Source organism: Fulvia fulva, chromosome 2 (assembly GCF_020509005.1).
Source record: "Fulvia fulva chromosome 2, complete sequence".
Taxonomy (NCBI): Eukaryota; Fungi; Ascomycota; class Dothideomycetes; order Mycosphaerellales; family Mycosphaerellaceae; genus Fulvia; species Fulvia fulva.
Genome location: NC_063013.1, coordinates 3,436,958 through 3,461,265, shown reverse-complemented (window position 1 = coordinate 3,461,265; position 24,308 = coordinate 3,436,958). Strand labels below are relative to the sequence as shown.

At 54.1% G+C, this 24,308-nt stretch overlaps 10 protein-coding genes across 10 annotated transcripts; 4 read left to right on the top strand and 6 right to left on the bottom strand.

Annotated features, from left to right (window-relative positions):
* Positions 1–862: 862 nt before the first annotated feature.
* Positions 863–3,013, top strand: CLAFUR5_03049 (uncharacterized protein; the record flags this gene model as incomplete). Its single annotated transcript, XM_047902197.1, has 2 exons — positions 863–1,845; positions 1,933–3,013. 2 exons carry the CDS (start codon positions 863–865, stop codon positions 3,011–3,013), a joined length of 2,064 nt encoding a protein of 687 aa, XP_047758354.1.
* Positions 3,014–3,422: 409 nt separating this feature from the next.
* On the bottom strand, positions 3,423–6,287 carry CLAFUR5_03048 (ATP-dependent RNA helicase dbp6; the record flags this gene model as incomplete). The annotated part of the gene is made up of 1 exon (XM_047902196.1): positions 3,423–6,287. One exon carries the CDS (start codon positions 6,285–6,287, stop codon positions 3,423–3,425), a length of 2,865 nt encoding a protein of 954 aa, XP_047758371.1.
* A 337-nt stretch (positions 6,288–6,624) lies between these two features.
* CLAFUR5_03047 (Phosphatidylinositol N-acetylglucosaminyltransferase gpi3 subunit) lies at positions 6,625–8,356 on the top strand (the record flags this gene model as incomplete). Its single annotated transcript, XM_047902195.1, has 4 exons — positions 6,625–6,641; positions 6,707–6,773; positions 6,827–7,221; positions 7,270–8,356. The coding sequence occupies 4 exons, from the start codon at positions 6,625–6,627 to the stop codon at positions 8,354–8,356; spliced, it is 1,566 nt and encodes a 521-aa protein (XP_047758376.1).
* An 83-nt stretch (positions 8,357–8,439) lies between these two features.
* Positions 8,440–9,921, bottom strand: CLAFUR5_03046 (Metal tolerance protein 3; the record flags this gene model as incomplete). The annotated part of the gene is made up of 1 exon (XM_047902194.1): positions 8,440–9,921. The coding sequence occupies one exon, from the start codon at positions 9,919–9,921 to the stop codon at positions 8,440–8,442; it is 1,482 nt and encodes a 493-aa protein (XP_047758355.1).
* A 986-nt stretch (positions 9,922–10,907) lies between these two features.
* On the top strand, positions 10,908–12,817 carry CLAFUR5_03045 (uncharacterized protein; the record flags this gene model as incomplete). The annotated part of the gene is made up of 2 exons (XM_047902193.1): positions 10,908–11,838; positions 11,892–12,817. The coding sequence occupies 2 exons, from the start codon at positions 10,908–10,910 to the stop codon at positions 12,815–12,817; spliced, it is 1,857 nt and encodes a 618-aa protein (XP_047758377.1).
* A 793-nt stretch (positions 12,818–13,610) lies between these two features.
* CLAFUR5_03044 (uncharacterized protein) lies at positions 13,611–15,171 on the bottom strand (the record flags this gene model as incomplete). Its single annotated transcript, XM_047902192.1, has 2 exons — positions 13,611–14,986; positions 15,036–15,171. 2 exons carry the CDS (start codon positions 15,169–15,171, stop codon positions 13,611–13,613), a joined length of 1,512 nt encoding a protein of 503 aa, XP_047758378.1.
* A 421-nt stretch (positions 15,172–15,592) lies between these two features.
* Positions 15,593–17,385, bottom strand: CLAFUR5_03043 (Peptidyl-prolyl cis-trans isomerase-like 2; the record flags this gene model as incomplete). The annotated part of the gene is made up of 3 exons (XM_047902191.1): positions 15,593–17,254; positions 17,310–17,326; positions 17,376–17,385. 3 exons carry the CDS (start codon positions 17,383–17,385, stop codon positions 15,593–15,595), a joined length of 1,689 nt encoding a protein of 562 aa, XP_047758372.1.
* A 2,210-nt stretch (positions 17,386–19,595) lies between these two features.
* CLAFUR5_03042 (uncharacterized protein) lies at positions 19,596–19,994 on the top strand (the record flags this gene model as incomplete). Its single annotated transcript, XM_047902190.1, has 2 exons — positions 19,596–19,767; positions 19,819–19,994. 2 exons carry the CDS (start codon positions 19,596–19,598, stop codon positions 19,992–19,994), a joined length of 348 nt encoding a protein of 115 aa, XP_047758373.1.
* A 190-nt stretch (positions 19,995–20,184) lies between these two features.
* On the bottom strand, positions 20,185–21,424 carry CLAFUR5_03041 (Bifunctional epoxide hydrolase 2; the record flags this gene model as incomplete). The annotated part of the gene is made up of 4 exons (XM_047902189.1): positions 20,185–20,318; positions 20,377–21,132; positions 21,187–21,273; positions 21,325–21,424. 4 exons carry the CDS (start codon positions 21,422–21,424, stop codon positions 20,185–20,187), a joined length of 1,077 nt encoding a protein of 358 aa, XP_047758374.1.
* Positions 21,425–22,171: 747 nt separating this feature from the next.
* On the bottom strand, positions 22,172–23,716 carry CLAFUR5_03040 (FAS-associated factor 2-B; the record flags this gene model as incomplete). Its single annotated transcript, XM_047902188.1, has 1 exon — positions 22,172–23,716. One exon carries the CDS (start codon positions 23,714–23,716, stop codon positions 22,172–22,174), a length of 1,545 nt encoding a protein of 514 aa, XP_047758375.1.
* Between the last annotated feature and the right edge of the window lie 592 nt (positions 23,717–24,308).

Genomic DNA, 24,308 nt, shown 5'->3' with positions numbered 1-24,308 from the left:
GCACTAAAGGATGGTTGCCAAAGGCCCACTTCAAGCCCAATAGCTACCCTCAGACTCGATCAGCAACCTCGCAGGTTTGGCAGCCATACACTCCGACGTGTGCACAGCAAGACTCGGCGAGTGCTTGCGCGATAGTGCTAACCCTCCCAACCAGGACAAGCCTAACCCATCAGTCGGGGAAGCACGACCTCCCACGGGTGGCGAGTGCATGCGCGGACTGAGAATGTCGATTGCCCGCGCGGCCCTCCCAGTCGCCCATGTTTGGTCGAGTAAGGACTGACCTCCCATGGACGACGAGTGCGTGCGCGGACTCAGAAGGCGGACTGCCCGCGCTACCCTCCCAGCCGCCCGTGCTTGGTCGAGCAAGAACCCGACGTGTGCACAGCTTGTCCCGGTGAGTGCACACACCAATCGCGCTGCCCTCCCAGCCGACTCGAACCTAACCCATCAGTCAGAGTGCATGCCCACGTTCGCGCTGCAGAAGTTTCCTTTGGCAAGTGGGTGTGGATGCGTCCAGTTGTCGGTTGGTGGTGTTGGTGGACAGGCTGCCGATGTTGTTCGAGAGTGGAAGAAAGAAGCTGAGATCGAGCTTTAAGTATTTCGCGTTCTTGGGGCACGGGCCCTGTGTTCGCAACGCGGAGTGACGTCGAAAGTGAGTCATGAGCGGGAAGTGGTTCGACGGACCTTCCCGCAGCTCCGCTTGTGAGTGAATGAACGGTGAACGCTGCCTTTGCACGTGGAATAAAACGCGTTCTTCCTCTTAGGCTTTGCTTTGATGCTGAATCTTCCCAATCATTCCCATAATCGCTTCGCCACCATCGGCTTTCGCGACCACATACGAACCACAATCGACATCGCGGACATGGCCACCTCTACTGCCAGCAGCCTTACCATGCCTCCCTCCAAACGCAAGCAGAGTGTGGTAGAGGACGAGCAAACTTCCAACAATAACATGCAAGAAGACGAGCCCAACAAGGAACATCCAACTGCTGCGCAAGCCAAGAAGAAGTCACGGGTACGCTCTCAGGCTGTCAAGAACCTCAAGAGACGTCGGCGCCGAGATGAGGAAGATGGTGACTACGCTGTGGACACAGCTGAAGCACGAGAACAGCGCCACCTGCCGCCAGGCTCGAGATCACCGCCCATCGAACTCCAAGACGACGACCCGTCAGACAGCGAGGACGAGTCTGACTTAGATGGCGATGCTATCGAGGAGATCGCTGCTTATGAGGAGGAAGAACGCGCCCGCAACTTGCGCCAACCACGCCGAGTGCAGACGACTCGAGGTACTACTGCTCCCAGGAACTACTTTGAGATGAACAGCGACGAGATCGAGGACACTGAGCAGCTCGATGAGGTCGATGAAGGAGAGGATCCCGAGGATGAAGGTCTCAGACGTAGTCCCCGTGCAAAGAGTGCTCCCACACGACCCGACTCCTCTCATCTCGATCGCTTCTCGGAAGCCTCTGCCACAACTCGACCAGGTACACGACAGTCCGTCAAAGTTGTGGAGTTCAAGAAGTCGGAGAAGGAGTGGCAGGCGGAATTTGATCGGAAGCAAGAGATCATGCTCGAGCAATACGAAGAGCTTCAGCAGGCCAATCGGAAGCTCGAACTTCTGGAAAAGGCATTTGGAGCCTACGACAAGCAGACCAACGAGGTCCGGAGACTGGCCAATATCAATCAAGGCGATGTATTGGTTGCCGTGTCGACCCCAGCAGCTGCCGTGACCCGACCTACTCAAACCTCCTTTAAGCTCAACAAAGATACAGCAGCAAACTTCAAGGCTCTACCAGCGTATCGTCCTCCGCCACCGCCAACTGCTCGGCTCACTGAGCAGCAGAGGTGAGCTGCTCACCCATCTATCGAGGATCTGGACGATGAAGACGTCGCGCGCGGTCTGTTCAATTCTGATGCCAATGTCGAGATCAGGGGCTTGAAGCAGCAGACCAGACTACTACAAAAGGAGGTTCAGAACCTCGAGGCCAAGAACCAGGAGCAGGGAGAGCAGATTGACACCTTGAATGCGAAGCTTGACGACCAGGGCGTTGAGCTTGGTGATCTCCAGCATGAGAATCAGGGCATAAAGCGACAGATTGCCGCTCAGCGCGTCAAGAACACAGCGCAAGGTGAGGACATCAAGGGCCTGAAGGACCAGCTGGAGCAGCAAGGCGAGAAGGTTCGAAATCTGAAGGACCAGCTGGAGACAGAGCGCATCAAGTCGCAGACTCTCGAGCGACAGATGGGGCGACAAGACACTGAGACCCAAGGTCTCAAGGACCGACTCGGTACGCAGGAACAACAAGTCGCTTCGCGCCAAGCCTCCAACGAGCGGCTCGAGCAGCAAGCAACCGAGATTCAAGATTTCAAGAACCAGCTGAACTCCAAGGAGGCCACGCTGCAGAACGTTCTCGGCAAGCTTGACGCTCTGGCTGAGGCCAACAACAGCGCGCAGGCGGAGGCTGCACGACTCAAACGCGGCTCAAACAATAAGAAGATCGAGGACCAGGCTGCGCAGCTCAGCCACTTGCACTCCAAGTGGAGCGGCGCGACCGCGCTGCTAAAGGAGTACGGCGTCGACGACATCGACGGCATGCAAAACCTTCTCGCGCAGCGCTCCGAGAAGCTGCGTCAGCTGAGACAGGATATCGCCAATAAGAACCAGGAGATTTCTACGCTCAAGACAGAGGCGACTGCGAAGGACGACAAGCTCGCTAAGGCGGAAGCGCAGACTACTGCTCGCGATGTTCAGGTCACGAAGCTGAAGTCTGAAGTTGCTAGTCTTGACAAGAATAACGCAGCCTTCATCAAGCAGGTTGATAAGCTGAAGAAGGGCTTTGGTGATCTGGGTAAGCGTTGCGAGAAGCGCATCAGCTACCTCGCTCAAAGTAAGGAGAGCCTACGCAACCACAGCATTGCCCTTCCACAACCTCTCAGCGCCACCGCCTTCACTGGATGGAATGACCAGAAAGCCCCTGCTGATGCTGTCGCTGCCTGGAGAGGGGAGAACTAAAGTTTCGCTTGCCTCCCCCCTTGATTGTACATCATGACTTCACGGGCTGGATTCAGTGCGCAACACTCACCCCTCGCGCGTCTGCTAATGCAGAAGTGCTAGAGCGATGGCACAGGAGCTGGTAGGAATTCTGTTCGATTCGATTCTCAATACCTGGCTGGCCGTAATGACACATTTTCTCGTGCGGTGGTGGGCAACGGGCATTTCTTTACGCGATCGATTTGAGATACCTCATGGAGCGGGCGCTTGGAAGTACTGGCGAAGGACAGCACAAGACATGCGGTGATAGAGTATTGACACGAGCACCGCCTCGTATGTAAGGCATTGAATGTACAGAATGTCTTGTACAATCAAATCCTATTGGTATCATGGAGCAGTGACGAAAGATCAACTCAGCTGCGGCAAAGCTCTACTTTCCGCCATATACCTCCTCCTTCATGCCCTCCAGTACTTCCTCGTACCTCTGCCTAATGTCATCATCCTGCATCCTCATCTTCACCTGCTCCACTAACATCCTCCTTCTGATGCCATTGACCTTGACACCCGAAATCGTCTCGTTGAACCACTTCCCTTCAGCTCTCGTGACCAGCGTCCATGCCTGACCAGTTCGTCCAGCTCTGGCAGTACGACCAACGTGGTGCACATAGCTTTCAACACTTCGCGGTACATCGTATTGCACGACATGCGTGATTGGACGGCCAGCGATGCTATCTAGACCGCGAGCGGCGCGATCTGTAGAGACAATGATTGCTGGTTCGGACTTCTTTGATGCAATGCGTGGCTTGGTTGTCTTGACAAGGGTTGTGATGTAGCGTGACCAGGAAGGTTGGATGCCTTTCAGGAGGTGAGAAAGACGTGTGGCAGACTCGTTGCGGGACGTGAAGATGAGGACAGTGGGTACATCCGTTTCTGATGTCCTCGCTGCTTGATGAGCTTTCATCTTACTTTGTGTTGCGGCGTTGGCAAGTTCTCGCTTCCGACTGGGATCCATGAGTGCTGTGTCGATCTCGTCTTCGCTCGAGCTACTATCGCGGACGTCCGAATCACTCTCGCTGTCACTTTCGCTGTCTGAGGAGACCTCTGAACTGTCGTCGGAGTCCGGCTCAGCGTCTGAGTCGCTCTCATTCGACTGTTTGCTATCACTCTCCCGCAGTATGCGTGTTCGTAGAAGCTCGAATGCGACCAGTGGCTTCTCGGCGCCGTCACCAACTGGTATGCTGTACTCAACTAGCGTTCGCGGCAGCTCAAATCCATCTGCTGTCTGCTTCACGCCGTCTTCTTCTGTTGCTTCGGCACCCGCAATCACTTGCTGCTCGCCCTCAGTGCCTCGAACGATCACCATCTGCGGCCGCCGTAGCTTGAGCGTAGTAAGCTTCGAGATGTCCTTGGTCATGGTAGCTGAAAGTATAACTTTGCGTATCTTGCGTTCTCTCCACTCTTCCCAGCGTCCTTTTTGACGTAGGTAGCGCTCGCGTGCATCTTGCTCCTCGACCGTTCTCGGACGCTCCAGCTCAGCGTTCAGTGACTCGAGAAATCCTTCGTACTGATTATCCAAAAGCTTGTCAGCTTCATCGATCACGAGCCACTTGAGATGTACCAAGCTGAAGCCAATGGTGTTGTTGATGTGCTCGAGGAGACGTCCTGGAGTGGCGACGAGGATGTCTACTGCTGAGGTGTAAGCGGGTACATGCTGCACAAGGCCAGCAACGGCGTCATCTATCCGTTGCTGCTCTTTGGCACCAATATAGCCATCTGTATCCACTTCAGCCTCGTCATCAGCCGGATATAGTTGGGCTGTTGCTTTCGCAACGAGAGTCTTGTACCCTGCAGGGTCATATCTCCGCCCATGACTGATGATCTTGCCTTGCTCGTCTCTGAACGTGCCGGTGGACCCCGACATACCAATGCGGATGTCACTACCTTTGGCGAGGCTCTCGGCCACGGCCGCGACTTGCATGACAAGCTCTCTGGTCGGGACAATGATCAATGCGCCAAGTTCGCCAGGTGTATGCAACTCTCGCAGTGCTTCGATGATGGGTAGAAGATACGCGATAGTCTTACCGCTACCGGTGGGTGCACTGACAGCAACGTCAGGCACTATATCTTCGGTTGCTGGAGGGAACGTCGATCCAGGGGTGCCGGGCTGAAGGAGTATGGGAAGCAGCGTTTGCTGGACCGGTAGTGCCTCGTCGAATGTGAGCTTGGTCAATCGATCGCAAACCTCAGACCGCAGGCCTATGTCTCTGAAGGTAGCCTTGGTATCTGAGGGCACGATTGTCGGCTTCGCAAGCCACTCCGGCAAAGCCTCATTCTCGTTCTGAAACTCAGGCGTCGGCGTTCGTTCTGGGGCAGGAAGCTCCAGATCTCGTACGACGGGTGGAGCCGGTAGCTTTTCGAAGCTCTCCTCTTCGTGCAAAGACATGGATCGCTTTGCCGATTTCTGGAACTTGCTGATCACTGAAGCGTGCTTCGTGAGGTGTTCATCCTCTTCCTCCTCGGCGTCCTCTTTCTGCACTCCTGCCAGAACATTCTCCAGCTTATGCCCTCGCTTCTTAGGTTTAGCCACATCGTGAGCCTGGCTTACGGGTACCGGCTCTGTTCCATCTATGGCCTCCTGGTCGTCGCCTACAACATTTATCCCTTTTGAAGACACATCCACATCCATATACTGTCCCTGAGTGCCGACCTCCTCATCCTGTGTAGCGTCTGCAACATCTCTCGTTTGTTCTTCGGGCCCTCTTTTTCGCGGTTTCTTCCTATCTTGCTTCACGGTCGATTCGCCCTGCTCCGGCTCCGTTGTCGCTGTCGATTCATGTACTCCTTGGGAAGCCTCGACAGTGGTCGCTTCTGTCCCAATATCCACACCAGCTTTCTGGGCAGCCTTGCGAGCCGCTCTTGCCTCCTTCTCTAGCTTATGCCGCTTCTTCGCATTCTTGATATGCGCAAACTCGCCCTGAGGCTGTGGTCCTGCATCGTCTTGGACATCTACCTCCGGCTCTGCTTCGTTTGATGGTTCGGGAACAACATCTTCCACCTGTTCTGCCGAAAGTTCCGGCTCTACCTTCTTCGGCACAGTAACAGTAGCAGGATCAATGCCCTTCTTCTTCAACTTCTTCGCTTTGCGCTCGGCGACCTCTTCCTCCGTCCTTTCTCGCTTTCGCTTTTGTTCGGTGACTGGCGCTGGCTGAGCCTTGGGTACTGCGAGTGTTGATGCAGGCGACTCTGCGACCACTGGCTTCTTCGGCGGAATGTATCGCTTATAGAGAGTCGCCATTTCTTACGTTGATGTCGATCGGCAGAATGCCCAGACAGACCCGAACTTTTGGTTTCCAGAAATGCCCACACCGCCCTCGGAAGAGCGCACCGAACAAGCGAGACGCGCTAGTCAAGGACATTACTTCCATGATGATCCATCACCATTGGACCCTTGGGTCATCTTTCCACCACCTTCAACGCCATATCCAATTCGAATTCGCGACCTTCAGCGTAGATGCAGAAATGCCGTGGCTGAAGGCCGACATTCTCGGGCCGAATCGATAGCATCGGCTGTGTCGCGCTCGACGCACACCCACCTGCCCAAGCGCCCCTGGATACGAGTATTAGTCGCCAACATGCCTTACAACATAGCGTGAGCATCGATGCTACCACGAGGATGCTGTTGGACATTCCAACAGTGTAGCTGACGTCTGTCAGTATGATCTCTGACTTCTTCTACCCACAACCAGGTGGCGTGGAAAGTCACATCTACCATGTTTCCAGTGTAGGCAGTGGTCTCAAACACTCATGGTACAATCATGCTGAATTCCTGTCCAGAAACTCATCGATCGTGGTCACAAGGTCATCATAATAACGCACGCGTACCACAACCCCACAAGAACTGGGATACGATATCTTACAAATCGGCTCAAGGTCTACCACCTACCACATTGGGTTGTCTACCGATCGACTACGTTCCCGACTGTCTTCTCCTCCTTCCCGCACTTACGGCAGATTTTTATCCGGGAACAGATTCAGATCGTCCACGGTCATGCCTCGCTGAGCAATTTGTGTCACGAAGGACTCCTTCACGCAAGGACCATGGGTCTGCACACGGTCTTCACAGACCACAGTCTATTCGGCTTCAGTGATGCAGCCAGCATACTGGCTAACAAACTGTTGAAGTTCAGCTTGAGTGACGTTGGCCATGTCATATGCGTCAGTCATACTTGGTATGTGATTATCTTTCCGTGGCGGTGATCAAGCTGACGAGCGGACAGTAAAGAGAACACCACTCTTCGAGCTTCTCTGAACCCGCTGGCTGTATCCGTCATACCCAACGCAGTAGTGCCCAGTAACTTCCGACCACTCCAGTCGCACGAAGCTCAGGGCTTTCTGCAAAGTGACAAAGGGGCGCTCCTGCCTCCTCCACCGGACCCGAGCAAACCAGTGGGACCCGGCGATCCAATCACGATTATCGTCATCTCACGTCTCTTCTACAACAAAGGTACAGATCTTCTAATATCTGCATTACCATTGCTGCTGCGACGACACGAGAACTTGCGATTCATCATTGCAGGCTCTGGGCCGAAAGCTATCGATCTAGAGCAGACGCTGGATTCTTTGCCTCAGCAGCTGGTATATACCCCATCTGGTCAAAGTCGCGTCAAACTCTTGGGTAGTATCCGACATGAGGAAGTCCGAGATGTGATGATTCGTGGCCATCTACTCCTCTCCACATCTCTGACGGAAGCATTCGGCACTGTCCTGGTCGAAGCCGCGTCTTGCGGCCTCATGGTTGTTGCGACACGAGTGGGCGGAGTGCCAGAGGTCTTGCCAAGCAACATGACAGTTTTTGTGCTCCCAGAGGTCGAAGACGTCGTCCGAGGCGTTACTGAAGCCGTTGGACTGCTCACTTCTCGGACAGTGCGCCGCGACAAATTTCACGACCTGGTCAAGAACATGTACTCTTGGTCCGACATTGCACGACGAACAGAGCGTGTATACGACTTGATTACCGGACACCCGCCCGCAACTGACAATCAAGGCTTCTATGATGGAGATTGGAACAACTATGGACCACCTTCGCAGGGCAGCAACGCTCTCATGGATCGGCTGAAAAGATATTATGGCTGTGGAGTGTGGGCTGGCAAGCTGTTTGTCATTGTGGTGGTGATCGACTACCTCATCTACTGTCTCTTGGAGATCGTGTATCCCAGAGACGGGATCGATATATGCAAGGCGTGGCCCGCGATACCGTCAACATTCGAGGAAGAAGGTCTTGTTAATGGCGAGGTCGAGCGTTTTGGAACTATCGGTCAAGGAAGAAGGATAAGGAGAGAGCCGGACTTTGCTGTGCATGACTGATCTCGATGAATGGCCGTGTCCCATATTCTGTCGCTATGCACAAATGCTGCACAAACTTCTATCGTACTCAAACGATGCCCACATTACGCTCTCTCGGCATCAGCAGCGTGACCGACTGGTCCAGTCACGCTGTAATCCATGGTAACAAAGGCTCTATCCACCTCATCCAAGCCCTCACAACAATACTGCAGCGTCTCTGCGATATCGTGGCTGCGGTAGAGCTTCGTGTCCGCAGGCAGCAGCACATCATACTCGACCCAAATGCCATCGCCCGCGTGGTAGGCCACGACACTCTTGAATCCATCAACAACGGGACTGAATCGATACGCCAGATACATCAGCTTCTTCTGCAGCTTCTCGTTGGCGGCCTGGCCCGAGAGGCGAATAACGTTCTCAAAGCAGGTCTCGCCCCAATCATAGATGATGAAGAGCGAGAGGAGTCCAGCACCGACGGGATCAAGCCACCACGCGTCTGCATAGTAGCCAATCACCGGGAACAGGAGGGAGAGCGTGTTGAAGATTACATCCGTCTTACAATCTTGTGCCAGTGCTTGCACCTGTGTAGTCTTGATAGGTATACACCCAAACCAGATGACACCCTTGACCACGACTGTTGCTACCAAGGCGCCAATGGCGATTGCTGGCAGTTTCTCGGCCGTCCCTTTGAGAGGCATGATTTTCTCGACAGACTCTTGTAGAATCTGCGCGAAAGAGATGACCATGATGATGCTGAAGACGAGAATACCGAGAGGCTCGAGGCGCTTGCGACCGACGGGGAACTTCTTGTTGAGGAAGGAGAGGCGCCAGGACACGAGTTTGTTGGTGGTCCAGACGATGAGGGTGCAGAGGAGGTCCAACGCTGAGTCGGTCAGGGATGCGATGAGGGAAAGGGAGCCGGAGCTGAAGGCCGCGACGATCTTGCCGATGAGGAGGATGATGTTGGCGACGACATTGACGTTGATGGCGATCTTTGCCCTCTTTTCTGCTTTGTTCCGCTTTTCTTTCTCGTCTTCGGGGAGCAGCTCGTGAATATTTCCCTGCACGGCTTGGATGCCACCGCCTCGCTCTTGATCACCATCGTTGTCCGGGTCCGGATCCATCGATTCCAGTACATCGTCTGCAACAGCCATGACAATGGCATCAACCTCGAGCCAATCGTTCAAGCGATCATTCTGCTCTTCGTAGAACCTCCTGACCTTCTTATTCTTGATCTCCTTCAGCTCCTCATCCGACTTTCTGAACTGCTCCAGCTCATTGCGATCCACGCTTTCCAGCAGTGTGTTCTTCAACTCTTCTCTCCTGCGATCTTCCAGCGCGGTCTTGGCCGCATCTTTGAACCTCCAGACATCAGGCTTAGGCTTGCGATTGACGGCATCAGGACGAGGTCTCGCATCGTGTCTACTCGCGTTGCCATTGGCGAATCCATTAGGTCTGTTCCTCAGTCCGCTCTCCAGATCATCTCGTCCGCTGTTCCGGCTCGCGGAGCTCACAGGCCGTCGATTACCGGTGTGCGTTCGACGTGGTTGTTCCCGTTCCTTGGTGTTGATGGCACGCTTTCCAACCATAGCTCGAGCGTCAATGTGTGGAGAGGGGATCCCAGCAATAGATCAATACTACCAGCGACAAGCAAGCAAACAAGGAGGAAACGAGGCGCAATGCAACGGTAGGAAACGACACACTTGCTACTGTATAGGCTTTACACGTCCGCGGTCATTCCCTGCTCACGACCACGACGCCAGACTCATCTTGGCAGCCATGACGATGGGGAGCCACACGAAGCTTGTCACGTGTGCCTCGGGAGTGTGGCGCCGGAGACCGGTTGGATGCTGAACGTTGTGATTGTCGTTCTTGTGCAACCCATGCCCACGCTAATACATGTATGTACTATGTACAGTAATGAAAGCTAATACGCCTCAAAGCTTGCTCAGCTCGGGCCATTGTTAAGCGTAGCGACCGAGCGCTAGCCACACCGGAGTACGAGCTTGCGAGTACGTAGGTGAGGCGTCAGCGAGGGAGTGAAGCTCTATACCAGCCCTCAACTAGCCTTGGCGCCCGCTTTGATTGGTCAACTTTCAAGTTTTAGGGTCACGTGACCTACCGCACTGTGCCTGTTGGCGAACTCGCAAACATATACTCGTCGCTAACGCCCATGTCGTCGTATAATAAGCACTGTACGTCGGGTAGCGGTAGCGTGGATCGCACGCTACTTTGCAGTCTAGAAGGGTTGGTAGAGAGCTCCACTCCGCTACGCTTACCTTTGGAGGTTCACAACCGCCAACAGCACATTTTATGACGAGGTGAGGTATCATGACATATCAACACCAATACCACCACGCTCGATACATATCTTCTACGGCATGTAGCGAGCATGCATTCACATGTTTGCCTACCCTTACCCATCATCAACATCAGCCTGAGTCGCGAAGCAAGCTCGTCGTGAACAGCCGCAGAGAAGTTTGATCCAGGAGACTTAGGGAGATACCGCCGATATGCTGTCAACGAGAGGTGCTGGTGTCGAGTGACTTCGACTGGCCATGGCCATGCTAACACTATGCGGCCTGCTCTTCGCTCGGAGCTTTGCTGCCATGTCGCTGAAGCCTCTACATCTTTCCGCACCCTATGCAGTTCGGCAACAATGTGCCGAGTGTGTTCTTTGTTGGCCAAGGCGACATTTAAGCGTGCCAAAACGTCACCGACTTCGGCGGAGCCACTTGCATCTCATAGCGTGGACTCGAATGCCGATAACCGTCTCGCGATAGGATATAACCTACTGCACGCCTGCCATGTGTCTTTGGCGCGGAGCTTGCGTTGGCAAGCCATCACCACTGTCATGGAATCAGGTCGCACTTCAGCCAGTGGCATGGCCACTCCGGGCGAGAAGCGCGACGAAGAGCAAGCCAGAAGCGATGTCGACTTGGCATCAAGTCAAGAGAAGGACTTGGAGAAGAACGAATCTCCAGTATCTGCAGAAGATCCGACTGCTCCGCCAGAGGTACGGGAAGAGTCTTTCAAGGCCAGATTCGACGACAACGATCCTGCAAACCCTCGAAACTTCTCAAACACATATAAGGCCTTCATCACACTACAGCTTGGCTTCATGGCATTGACTGGATCCGTAGGGTCGTCCATCATTGCGCCAGCAGAGCCGGTCATGTCATCATATCTGGGCGTCAGCCAGGAAACGACAGTCCTCGTCGTCGCACTCTATGTGCTCGGCTTTGCGTTTGGACCCTGTGCATGGGCTCCCATTAGCGAGGTCTATGGTCGCAAGTGGAGCATGCTCCCTGCTATGTTCACACTGGGCCTCTTTTCGATAGGTAGTGCAGTGAGTAAGAACGCCCCAAGCCTGTTTATTACGAGATTCTTTGGTGGTGTGTTTGGATCTGCCCCGATCAGTAACGTTTCGGCGGCTCTTGGAGATGTGTATGAGCCAAAGGCCAGAGGCATTGCCATCACTTTCTATGCGGTGATGGTGGTTGGAGGTAGGCTGAAGATCTGCTCAATGATTCGCTACAGTGCTGACGTTCGTCTGCAGGGCCTATACTTGGACCTGTTATGGGCAGTGCCATAACTGTCAACCAGAGCCTTGGCTGGAGGTGGACTGAGTACATCCAAGCCATCTTCACCTTTACAATGGTTGCCGTGGCATTCTTCTTCCTGCCGGAGGTGTACCACCCCGTCCTATTGAAGAGAAAGGCAAAACAGCTGCGCAACGAGACCGGGGACACTCGGTACTGGCATCCACACGAGGCAGAACGAATCAAGCCAAGCAATATCCTTACAAAGTACTTCAGCCGCCCTCTTCGGATGCTGACCACCGAACCAATGGTGACCTGTATCGCCATATACGCCAGCTTCGTGTATGGGATACTGTACCTCACGCTAGAGGTATTCCCGATCGTGTTCCGGGAAATGCGTGGCTACTCCCCGGTTGTGTCGACACTACCTTTCCTGGGCTTGTTTGTCGGTGTGCTTTGTGCTGTCGGCATCAATCTAGGCAATCAAAGTCACTACGCTAGAGCCATGGCGCGAAACCACGGTCGAGCTGTTCCCGAGGCACGCCTACCACCCATGCTGGTAGGCGGCGTTCTCTTCACTACTGGCCTTTTCTGGTTTGGATGGACAGCTGATCCTAACTACCACTCGGCTTTTCCCGTTGTTGCTGCTGGCTTCATCGGAGCTGGCTTCAATACGATCTTCCAACAATGCATCAACTACTTGGTCGACTCGTACGGACGCTACGCTGCTAGTGCTGTATCCGCTAATACATTCTTGAGATCGATCTTCGCGTGCGGTCTCCCTTTGGCTGCTGGTCCGATGTTCCGTAACATGGGGATTGGACCAGCTGCGTCGGTGTTAGGTGCAGTATCGTGTCTGGGGCTACCTGTACCGTTCATCTTCATGAAGTACGGCTTGAAGCTGAGGAAACTGTCAAAGTTTGCACCGGTGCCAGACGACTGAAGAGATTGTCGACATCAACGCCGTCTTCGGACGCGATATTGCTGGTCTGGCTTAGGACCAAGCGTAGTGGGACCTGCTTCTCCTGGCGTTCACACTTCGCACTCTTTGGCAGCACAAGAACGCCATGCAGACCGTCTGGTGCATTCACCTAGATAACTGCACTTTCGCCATCGTTCTCGATCTTCCAGCTGCGGAGACTTCTCGAAGCACAGCTGCGACGATTGTCGCGGAGCACGTGGAAGCGCACTTCAGAGTATGCTTTACATGCATATGTTAGCTGTACGGAGCATCGTCGCCCTCCCCGTGTCGCGACTGCCGTCGGTCAGACTTATGTCTTTCAAGCCGAGCGAGAAGTATGAACGCTAACCATTCTCGACTTCCGGCTCTGGACTGCAACGATATCTCTAATACCCAAGCCGCGCGACTGCGATGAGATCGAAGTAAAAGTGGCGCACAGTCAGTGAATATCAGCGGTACTTCATGTGGTATCCGGCCTGCACTACGCCGCGGGGGAGACTTGTTCTCTGACATCTTGCTAAGGTACCAGCATCAAGTAAAAGCATAAACGGGAACGTCGCAGGTGATCCGAATTCTTGTGCCAGTAATGCAGGATACAGAGTGTACTGTTACTTTCCAAATTTGCCAGCATGTTTGCGGCATCTCGCCATGTCAAAGGCTACCATGGTCTTCAAGTCGCCTGTGCACAACTACCCGTGTGCGCAAGCCATGCGCACTGTTACACTCTTACAGTCCCAAGTCACCTCGGCTCATGCACGGTCGGCAAAATGGCATCCTAAGAAACAGGCTGACCCTCGCTCTCCTTCTCCCACTTCTCACACTCCTCCAGCATACTATTGATCTTCTCCAAACCTGTCACCGCCTGCTTCGCTGCATCCACCAGGATCTTCGCGGCTGGGGATGCGGCAATGGAAGGGTGCTCCGTGACCGTGAAGCGGCGCGCGAAATTTCGCTTCACCGACTCCTCCAGTTCCTCGATCTCGTGTCTCTTGAGCAGGTCTTTCTGGTCCATTTTGGTGACTACAAGCTCGGTCCTCGAGATCTTGCCTGCTTGAAGGCATCTCTCCAACATGGGCTCGACTTTGTTCTCAAGTCGAAGGTACTGTGCGACCACCAAGATCTTGTCGGCCTTTTCTTTGAGGTAGCGCTCGTTGTTTTGCGCTACATAGCGGTTCTTGTCCTCCAGACCAGGAGTGTCAGCGATGATAATCCCCGTCTCAAGCAGGTCTTCCTTGCAATGGACCTCAACCTTCGATATTAATGGCCAGGGGTGTGGTCCATCGTCTGCACCGGTGGGCGTTGAGAGCTGTTTGAATATCTCCCCCAGCTCAAAGACATCGTCAGCGTTGTGCACTTCGATCTGGTCATCGGCAAATCCTCGTGCATTCTTAAGTCGCTCAATATGGGGAATGATGAATTCCATAATCTCTTCTCTGGACGTCTTGGAGCGGTGCTGGTCCTCAAACCAGCTCATGGTGGTTTCTTCCTCGAAGAAGCCTTTGACATCACAAAGCATAGTCGTCAGAATCTGTACAGCCTTGTCACTGACCATCTTGAGCTCAACAGCCTCAGCAGCGGCTTCACCTCCGTCTGGAAGCCCGGCTTGATCCTTGACTTCTAGGTAGTCCATCACATCGTTGACAAGAGATCTCATTAGCGACATTGTCTCCTCATCGCTGCGGTAGACGCCCTTGACCCTGAACCGCATCTGCTGTGCGACTTCTGGGCCGCAAAACTCGCTGACAACATGAGTGCCTCGGTCCCCATCATCGGAGAGCGCGACATCCTCTGTGCCAAGCAGGCAAGAAAGAAGCTTGGACTTGCCGGTTCCCATTGGGCCAACGAGTGCATCAGTCTTACTGTCGGGCAAAAAGCTTCGATAGTCTGTGTAGTTGGTGAGGGGTGTCCAGATCCGGTCAACATCATCATCCTCGAATCCCATCTTTTTCACCAGGAGAAGAGCATCGAAGACAGCAGCCAGAACGTCGAAAAGCATATCCTCGGCCTCGGAGAAGAGCTGGTGGTAGATGGCAGGGCGAAGACGATTCGATCGGCAAGGGCGATCGGGTCTGGCGCGCATGCGGTGGGTGATGCCCGTAAGCATCGCCACAGTATCGCTTGTGTCTTCAGATGGGACGGCGCGCTCGATCGCTGTTCAATGGGTCAGAGAATATACATCTAGCTGGATCAGCATGCTTACGGTTGAAGGGGTCGGACTCATCATTAGCCATCTCCATGGTGAAGCGGCTTTCGTCATATTCGTCTGCTTCTGGACTACATTGGTGCTTGACTGTCATGTCAGCCACAGGCGCGACCTGCTGATCTGGGTGCTGCATACTGCGGCCAGCCTCCTGCTGGTCTCATGCAGACAGCACTAGGGTTAGGTCCGGTGGCGAGCAGCAGCGAGGTGAGTAGTAGGGTCCAGCACGTGGTAGTCTGTTGGCACGTCTGTCAGCATGGGGGTCGTGAGCAATTCGCGAAGAAGCGTTGAGCAGGCAAGGCAGCGGCTGTGTGACCAGTGATGCAGGCTGGCTGGCTGTTGTTGCTTGTGAAGTGGCGAAATTTGCGTGTGATGGTGCGGGTCAAAACAATGCCATTAATCGTGGCGCGGGTTTGCTGGCAGCGCGGCTTCAGGGGACCTCTGTGTTGCTTGGCAACGTCGCCCGCGTATAGAAGTCATCATGCAGGTCGAGAGCTGCCCTCAATGTTCACGTGTCGTCGTCGTAGGTCGGCACTGAGGGTCAGAGAGCACTCCTCTCACCACGCATCGAAATTCCCGAAGCCACCGCCCTTCTTCACCTTCTTGGTCGGCGGAGGCTCTGCCTCGTCCCACTCTTCCACCACTTCATCTTGTTCCGCGGGCGTAGCAGTCTTGAGGTACTTGCCAACACCACTCGCCGCACCACTGTCTTCCACCTTGCCATTTGCACGGATGCGTTTGCCTGTCCAAGTCGTTCTCTCATCCTCAGCTCCACCTTCCATCTTGAGTTGCTCCTTCCTCGCCTCTTCTGCCTCCTTCTCCGATCTCTGCTTGAGGAAGTCTTCGAAGGGATCAATGAGAATCGCAACGTCCTGAATGACGCAGTCTTGTTCAGGCCGACTCTTGTCATCTACAGGCACCTTCTCCAGCCTGTCTAGCGTGTCAAGTCCATCGACCACTCGGCCGAAGATGGTGTGCTTGCGGTTGAGGTGTGACGCGGCTTTGTATAGTATGAAGAATTGACTCGTGTTGGTGTCCTTGCCCTTGTTCGCCATCGATAGCACACCTCTGCCGTCGTGTGTGAGTGGGCCTTCGAGCTCGTCAGTGAAGGATTTGCCCCAGCAAGACTGTCCGCCACGGCCGCTTCCTGTCGGATCGCCACCCTGGATCATGAAGTTCTTGATGTTCCGATGAAATGCGACATTGTTGTAGTAGCCGCGCTTCGAGAGCTGGATGAAGTTCCATACAGCTTTCGGGGCATACTCGGGGTAGAGCTCAATGTTGACGGAGCCCAGGTTGGTCGACATGCGAGCATAGCCTTTCTGTTTGACACGCTTCGGCTTGAGCATATACTCTTCGTCGCTCATGATGGCATGTTCAGTAGATGTCGATGGCGTAAGACCGGTACTTGTGAAGGAAGCTGCTGCTTGTCCGTTGGTGTACTGTGCTGCATTGTACGGAAGTGGCTTGGTAGTTCGGGAGGACTTTGCGACATCTGCATGTGCTTTTCGCGCGTTCGCAAGAGCCTGTGCTTCAGCAGAGCCACTGGCCTGGTTCGCTGCCTTCTCCCGCTCCGCCCTGGCTTTGGCAACAGCCTCCTTCGCCTTGATGATCTTTCCTGCCGAGCCAAGGTTCTGGTCGTTGATCCCGGCGCCTCGTTCAGCGTCCTTCTCTGGCGTCAGAGTGCTCGTACCGTCTTGAATGTACTTGAAGTGGCTGAGATTCCTAGACTCAATGTTCTGCGGATCTTGCAATGTGATGATGTCGCTCCGCTTGAACTCCTCGTCGTTGACGAGATCTCGCCAGTTCTTCGCCTTGATATTCAAGCGGTCAACTGTGTCATAGCTGAACACATTGCCCGTGGTCTTCAATGCGACCAGATGTGAGTTGTCGGTAATGACCTTGAATGTCACCGGATCGACGTATTCGCCCTCTTCGTTCTTGACAAAGTTGAGCTTGATCAGCCCAGAGCTCTTCAATGGCTGTCCATCGACTGGGTTCGTTCCGTGCTTCTTGATCCATGGTAAGATGTTGGTCAGGTCGAAGATGGTGCCGTTGGCAGTGCAGACTGGGTGCTCGAAAGGTTGTAGCGATACGGCACAGAAGCTGAATGGTAGACGCTTGAAATTGGCTCCGGCTCCGGCGTTCGCAGACTTGCGGGCATTTGCGCCAGCGCTGGCAGAGAAGGCGTCTTCGGACGACCACTCGCTGTGTGTGATCTGGGCGCATGTTAGTGAGGAAGATTGATGGATCCCAGTCGCATTCGAAACATACGTACAGCTTGTCCGTGCCTACAGTCGCGTTAGCATGTATATGAGTTATCGAGGTCTTGCGACTCACCTTTACCCATACTGGGCTAGCTACCTGGGTGCTGTGTAGGAAGTGTTGTGGTGAAAGTAAAGTGCTTGTGCGAGCACGAGAAGATGTGATCATGTGATGCAAGGTCAGCTCAGACCAGAAATGCACTCATGTGGATTAGTGCCGGGCTTTGAGCCGGGTCTGAGCCTCAAGTGAGCTTTCTTCACTTCCAAGCTTCACATTTCACCTCCGCTTTCACATGCAACGCGATACAACGCCATCTCCATCACGCTGCTTTCATCATGAGCACTGAACGATCGCCCCTGGCATACCCGAGTAGGTACTGAGACGAGATCTGTTGGACTCCCAATGGATTGATGGCATTGGCTGATTTGCAGTGCAGGAACCACCCAACGCCGATGACATGTCGGCAACCATGTGCAAGCTCTACATACACTCGATGAGGGTCTACTTACTGGCGTGGCCAGTATCATGCTCTGCATTGCTGCTCGAGGTGCACTGTTTGGACACGCTCCACTCGTCCGACGACACCCGAGTGTGAAAGAATTGCTCAGGGGAGGTGAGGTGACAAGGCGGCGATTCGCTGCCGAAGTGCAGAATGCAGCGAAGACACGCACTTTCACACCACCCTCCCGACCAGTCAAACGCCAACCTACATAAGACCCCGCGTTCAAAGTTCCAGCACATACGGCCAAAGGTCAGGGTTGGTAGCTGGAGTAGAAGCGTTTCAACCGCTCTCACTCCCCTAAGCTCCCTGACCGCGAGACTAGCACTATCGTGGGTGACCACATCTCAATCGTCCAGAAGTCGACTGGCCCTCACCATGCGATGGGGGTTGGTAGGTCTAGCTTAAGCTATCCCTGAAGATCCCAAGAAGGGTTTGATGGCTGCAATCCACCTGCGTATGATTGAATTGTGTGTGTAACTTGACGAGGGAAAATCTCGTGCTGTATGTTTTTTGCTCTTCCGCTGGTCGTTTGCAAGCATGGTGTGGCTGCATGGACGGCGTTCTGATGAGAGAAAGATGACACACGCTCATGATATACAGCTCTGATGAGAGAAAGATGACACACGCTCATGATATACAGGTTGTGCGAGGAAGTCTCGCGTGTCTTTGATCTCACTAACAACGTGCAAAAGGTGATCAGTCTTTGTGTGGTCATGCAGTGCTGAGCCAGAGCCTGCGCGATCGGCATCTTTTGTGCTCTGGGCCCGCACAATTATCCTCCACATCTGCACACACAATCGTCACCCGAACTGCACCCCAACGGCTACGCATCGCGGATCTGAATCTGAAGGTCGCGTCCATCATCTAGGGTCAAGTGCCTCAAGACTCAAACGATAAAAGTCGAAGAAGAGGTTATCCCATCGAGCATGTCGTTGCGGGGCAAAAGTTGACACTGCCGGGAGAGAAGAGCGTAAGATGTCAAGGCGACCGTCGGATTGCCACGTTGCTCTTCCGCCAATCACTTCATGGATTGCTGCGCATGACGTGCCAGGGGTTGGTGCATCTGCGTGCAGTGGCGTGCCGCTCACACCAACAATCGCGGACTTCTTACTACCACATCCACACGAATGACCATCGCGATATAACCCCAAGTTCTCGTCGACGATATCCAAGCGACCGAAAACGAGAGCATCTGCGCTTCGCCGTTCGGTCGGGCTTCTGCATCTCAAGCGACCGCTGGTGGCACATGGATCGAGAGATGACTTCCTGCTATTCCTTGTATGACCGCTTTCCAGTGTGCTGTCGTAATTGGTGAAGTCAATTCGGCATGTGATGAAAGCACCGATTTGCAGGTATGCACCTCGCTTCATCCGCATCACCGAACACACCTTGTGCGGCTGTGGATATCATCCAACGATAGTTCACTTTCTGGAGCCACCAAAATAGCGTCACGAGGCGCACTTCGCATCTGCTACCGTTGCGCATGGCGGCTAAAGGCCTAGAACTAGCTTTGCCTGCAGCTAGGGACAAAGCTTATATCGTACAACGTTCAACGGCCTGGCCCTGGACGGTTCATATCATCGATGGGTAACTCAATTTGGTCGCGGAAAATTCTAATACCATTCGCAGCAGCGTGCGCGCTCGAATAGAGGCTCGAAAGAGTGTGTGGGCGCAAACTTGATGCTGATACAACATGGACTGCATGGCAAGGCAGACGAGGCTGAAACTCCATCTTGTGCTCCTCGTGCTTGATTCTCGACCTCAGCTCTGCCTCGCAACCCCGCTGTGGGTATATGAGAGCAGGCTGGCCTCGATTGACGTTCTCCATCCCTCCCGTCTTCATTGTCTTCGAGGCTTCAAGTCACTGGAACCAAGCCGCACCAATCTCAAGCTCACATCGCCAGCAAGATCGACGCTTCAAGATGACCTACCACGGCAGGCACGCCCCAGGAGTCCGTCACACCTGTACGCGACAATTGACAAGCATCGATCGTTCTAGCCACTGATCTCAACTAGACGACCATAAGCACCACTCCCGTCGCTCGTCAGTCCTCAACGCCACTCGCAAGACTATGAGCTCGGACGAGATCCGTGGCGCCCTCAACAGCTCAAAGTTGGCACTGCATGCCCCACATGGTCAGCCGCTTACGGTTGCGTATATCAATGGGAAGCTTGACGTTAAGAACGGGTAGTAAGTGGTCCTGTCGGGGTACTGAGAACAGCATGGAGACAGATGCTCACCCAGGCTATCGGCGTCTGACCTTGCAGGGGAGCTTTCGAAGCGCATATCTGCTGTTAGGGTAAGTAGATCACAGTAGCAATACATTCCACTGGGCTTCGACTTCACGCTCTCTCAGCGCATGCTTCGGCTACATTGTTACCTCACACCTTTGACTTGATAAATCCCTTGTTGCCCCAGTACCCTGGCCACGCTGTGGGCACTTCCTCCACGATCCATCTCGCAATCACACCGTTCACTTCCGTCGGCTTCTCTTGCGCAACCCAGTGACCAGAATCTGCAGTCTCACATTAGCACCCCTTCACTCTGGGCCCATCCATCAATCGCGAACTCACCAATGCTGCATTCCGTCAACTTGTCGCACATCTTCCTCATCGGCTCCGCCAACCTCGAGTTGACAGTATCGCAAATCGTATCAAACTTCGCCTCAACGAACAACACCGGCATCTTCAACCTGCCCTCATGCTTCGCCTTCTCATCATAATACTTCCGATTCCTCTCATGGTTAGCATACCAACTATCCGCTCCGAAGAAGCCCGTCTTCGCCATCGCCTCAACCAACTTTTGGTACGTCTCCTCGTCGATGCAGATGTTCTCGGCTGGGATCTGCTTCCACTTTGGGTCTGGTTCCGCAACGCCGCCGAACCACCCACCCTGGGCGCGGACTTGTGATGTAAAAGCTGGCTGGCCGAGACTGGCCGGGTTGCCTTTGGAGTAGCCTGCGCGGAGGAAGGCGGCGGGGTCCTTGTCGAACCAGGCTGTTGCTTTGTCGAAGGATTCGACGTAGAATTGTTGGTAGTCCCATTGGCCGTAAGGATACTTGTCCTTGGGATACATTTCGCGGTTGACATACTTCACCTCCTGCTCGAGGCCGAGTTCTATGATGTGGGAGGGGACTGCCATGCCGCAGACTGCGGTTGTCTTTTCTGGGTAGTGCTCCGCGAAGGACCAGACTGCACCACATCCCCAATCGTGCCCGATCCAAACCGCTTCGTCCCTACCCAAATGCCCGAGGAGAGCGACCATGCTGTTGTTGATCTCCTCGAGGGAGTAGTCTTCTGTTACCTTGCGGGCCGATGAGCCGCCATAACCTGGTTTGAACGGATCAGCTACACTTCACCCGTTCTCGGGTCTTTTCGCCTTACCGGGCATGTCAGGTGCGATTCCACGAAAGCCAAGAGATGCAAAAGTCTCTAGTTGAGGCTTCCATGTGTAGCCGATGGCCGGCCAGCCTGGGGGTTATGTCAGTCTTTGTAGATGATAGCATGGTAAGACGGGCACACCATGGATGAAGATCAAGAGTGGTCCTTCTTTAGGACCAGCAGCGAGGTAGGCAGTCTTCTTCTCCGCCCAGGTGAACTCATGTTCCTCCAAAAGCACCATCTTGCTCAGATAGCGAGATTGCTGACGACTTCTTGAAGAGTTGACGAGTAGCTATGCTCTGTAAGGATCAGTAGTCAAGGTCCCGTTCGTGGTAGAGGAAAGTGAGATGAAGTCAAACAGCATTCAGCTTTGTGTCGGCTCATCCATCACGCTTACGAGACCATGGTACCACAGAGGGTCCACGGTTATGCAACCTTGAGCAACTTGGCGCAGTAGTCGCTCAGCTAGACTGCCGCATGTGGTAAAGGTTGTGCTTCGCGAAGGTGGAGTTCGGGCTCGGGTAGGACGAGACCTGAGACTCCGGTTGGCAGGCATGATGTTCCTTTGACCTCAGCCCTGGAATCGTGGGCTTGCGTCCATTTCTTCCTTTGACCTTCTGCAGTGTTGTTACGCTACCACGACATGGCTCACACTGTGTCTGGACTTCCTGGGCGAAAGTATCTTGGCGGTGGGATTGACAATGGAGGGGCTCGAGATGCTCCACAATGATGCACTGCTAGCCGCTTTTACCGTACTCGTATCCAGTGGTATGGCGGAAAGACTGGCAGGATGTTAGTAATCTTTGTTCATGTGAGTACAATCAACGTTCATGCGCCCTGATGAGTGATTCTCTGAGCTGATTTCACAAGACTTCGCAGGGCGAACACACGAAGGTCTAATCTCGTGGTGTGGGCGGACCATACAGTCCGCTGCAGGCATATCAAGCACTGCCAATCTATTGCAGCTATGTCAGCTTGCTACGTTCCATCATTCATCTTCTTCGTCTCCTTCGTCATCCTCGCCAAGTATCTTCTCAACAATGAGGTTGCCGCTCCTGCCAATTCTATCCCGTATGCTGCCACCTTTCTCTAGGTCATACACCTCCCTTGGCATTGGCGACACGAGCTGGAACTTGTATGTGTGCTGATAGCCTGTAGGTGCTGCCACCTCCTTCTCGGACACTTCCTCAAGCTGGTCATAGCACTCCACAAAAGCGTAGAGTTCTTCCAGCTCGGCATCAGGTCTGAACTTTCGTATCACCCTCTCACCAGAAGGCATTCGTAAGCTGATCCGGACTGCATCCTTGACGTCTGCACCGGGCTCTGCGTGTATACTCTGCGCCCGCCGTCTCCTCCATTGCGCCAGATTGCGTGCCTTATTCTCTTTCTGCTCGGATCTCTCGCGCTCCTCGCGCTCGGCCTTTTCCTTTTGCGCTTCTTCCTCCTTCCGCCGTCTTGCTTTCTCTCTGTCTTGTGCTAGTGACCGCTCATAGGCACTTTCCTGCTCCTGCCTTAGGTTCCTTGTCTGCGCCTGTTCTGAACGTTGCCTTCTGACTCTGTCCAGTTCTGCGCTCTGAGCCTGCATAGCTGTTCGAAGCTTCGTTATTAGGTCCTGCGCTGCTATGGGTCCAGATGAGGTCGCTACCTTCGACATAGCCGTTGACGATACCGAAGGTGTATGCACAATCAATGCCGCATAAGGGAACCTGGTTACATTGAGAGCTGTGCTGACTTGGTATGCCTCAGCATCCTGAACAGTGCCTGCCCATAGTACAATGTTGTTGTTGTCGTCGTTGGCAAACGTCTTGAACTCCGGCGAGAGCAGTGTCTCGCGGACAAAGAGCGTATTGTCATCATGTTCAGGCGACAACAAGACCACAAGCAAGTACTTTAGATGCCGCTTGGCCAGATCGAAGGCTTGCGCGTAGCCCCCTTCGTGGAAAGGTAATGTCCCATGTGTCCCTCCATTCTCCTCCTCGAACTCCCTGATGAATCGCGCTGCTGTGTCCCTCGGCCCCAACGGTCTCCTCGATGCATCTCTTGAAGGTCGCGATGCCCTGCCTGACCAGAAGCGAGCTAATAACCGCGGTATGACCGGGAAGAAGTAGCCGACTGTGCCTAGAAGTCGCTGGAAGAGGACGTATGTGAGGTTGAAGGGTAATAGTATGAGGGAGAATGGGAAAGGTAGTTGCTGAGTGAGTTGGTTCTCTGGAGTTGGGACAACTCTCGGCGCAGGCTCAAGCCCGGATGCTCTGCTTCGTGATGTGGACGATCTGTTCGGTATGCTGTCCATGAGCGTCTCTGCTCGCCGCGTGTCTTGTGGCGGGGGCGCACGTGCAGCCTCAGCAGCTGGGTCGACCGTCTCTGCATCACCGTCGAAGAATCTCGTGATGGCTATTTGCGCGTTCCATTGGCATCGCTGGAGGAGAGGTAGCGCTGCATCGAGCTCTTGGTCGGTGACGGAGGTGAACTGTTGAAGGGCAAGCTGTTGCTCTTCTGTGAGCGCAGTCAAGTCTGTTGGAGAGCCAGCCATGTCGTCGCGCTGGTCTCTATGATGATGGTGGAGAGAGGTAATGCAATGCGATGCGACAGGTGCAAGATAAAGTACATGTACAGATACAGTATCTCCTAGACTCCTACATATAGACAAGCCTAAGTCCGACGGGTAGGGCCGTGCTGGACCCGCCTCCATGTGTACGGTGTACCTGACTCTCTCAGTCTCTCTGCCAACCAGACATCAGACATCACTTCGCGTCCCAATACTTGGCATTCACTTCCACTGGAAGCTGGCTCTTCCTTCTCCATCGGCATCATTAGATCTGATTTGGGCGGCAGGCGCTTTCTGGTCGGTCGGTTTCCAGATGGCCGCTTCATGATGGAACAGCCAGTACGACTACCTCCCCACGAGACACGCCTGCTGACGAGGACACTCTTCTCTTCGTGATCTCCGCGAACGCGCTTCAGACTGCGCAGCGCGCAGCGGAGGGAAGTATCTGCGCTAGCTTGACCCATGCGAGCACGGAAGCGCGATCGGTTTTCTACAGCGCCAACGTAGGAACTCAGCCGCTCGAGCTGGTGATCAGCTCGCCAGCGGAAGATCTCATCGGACTACTGGACCATCTTTC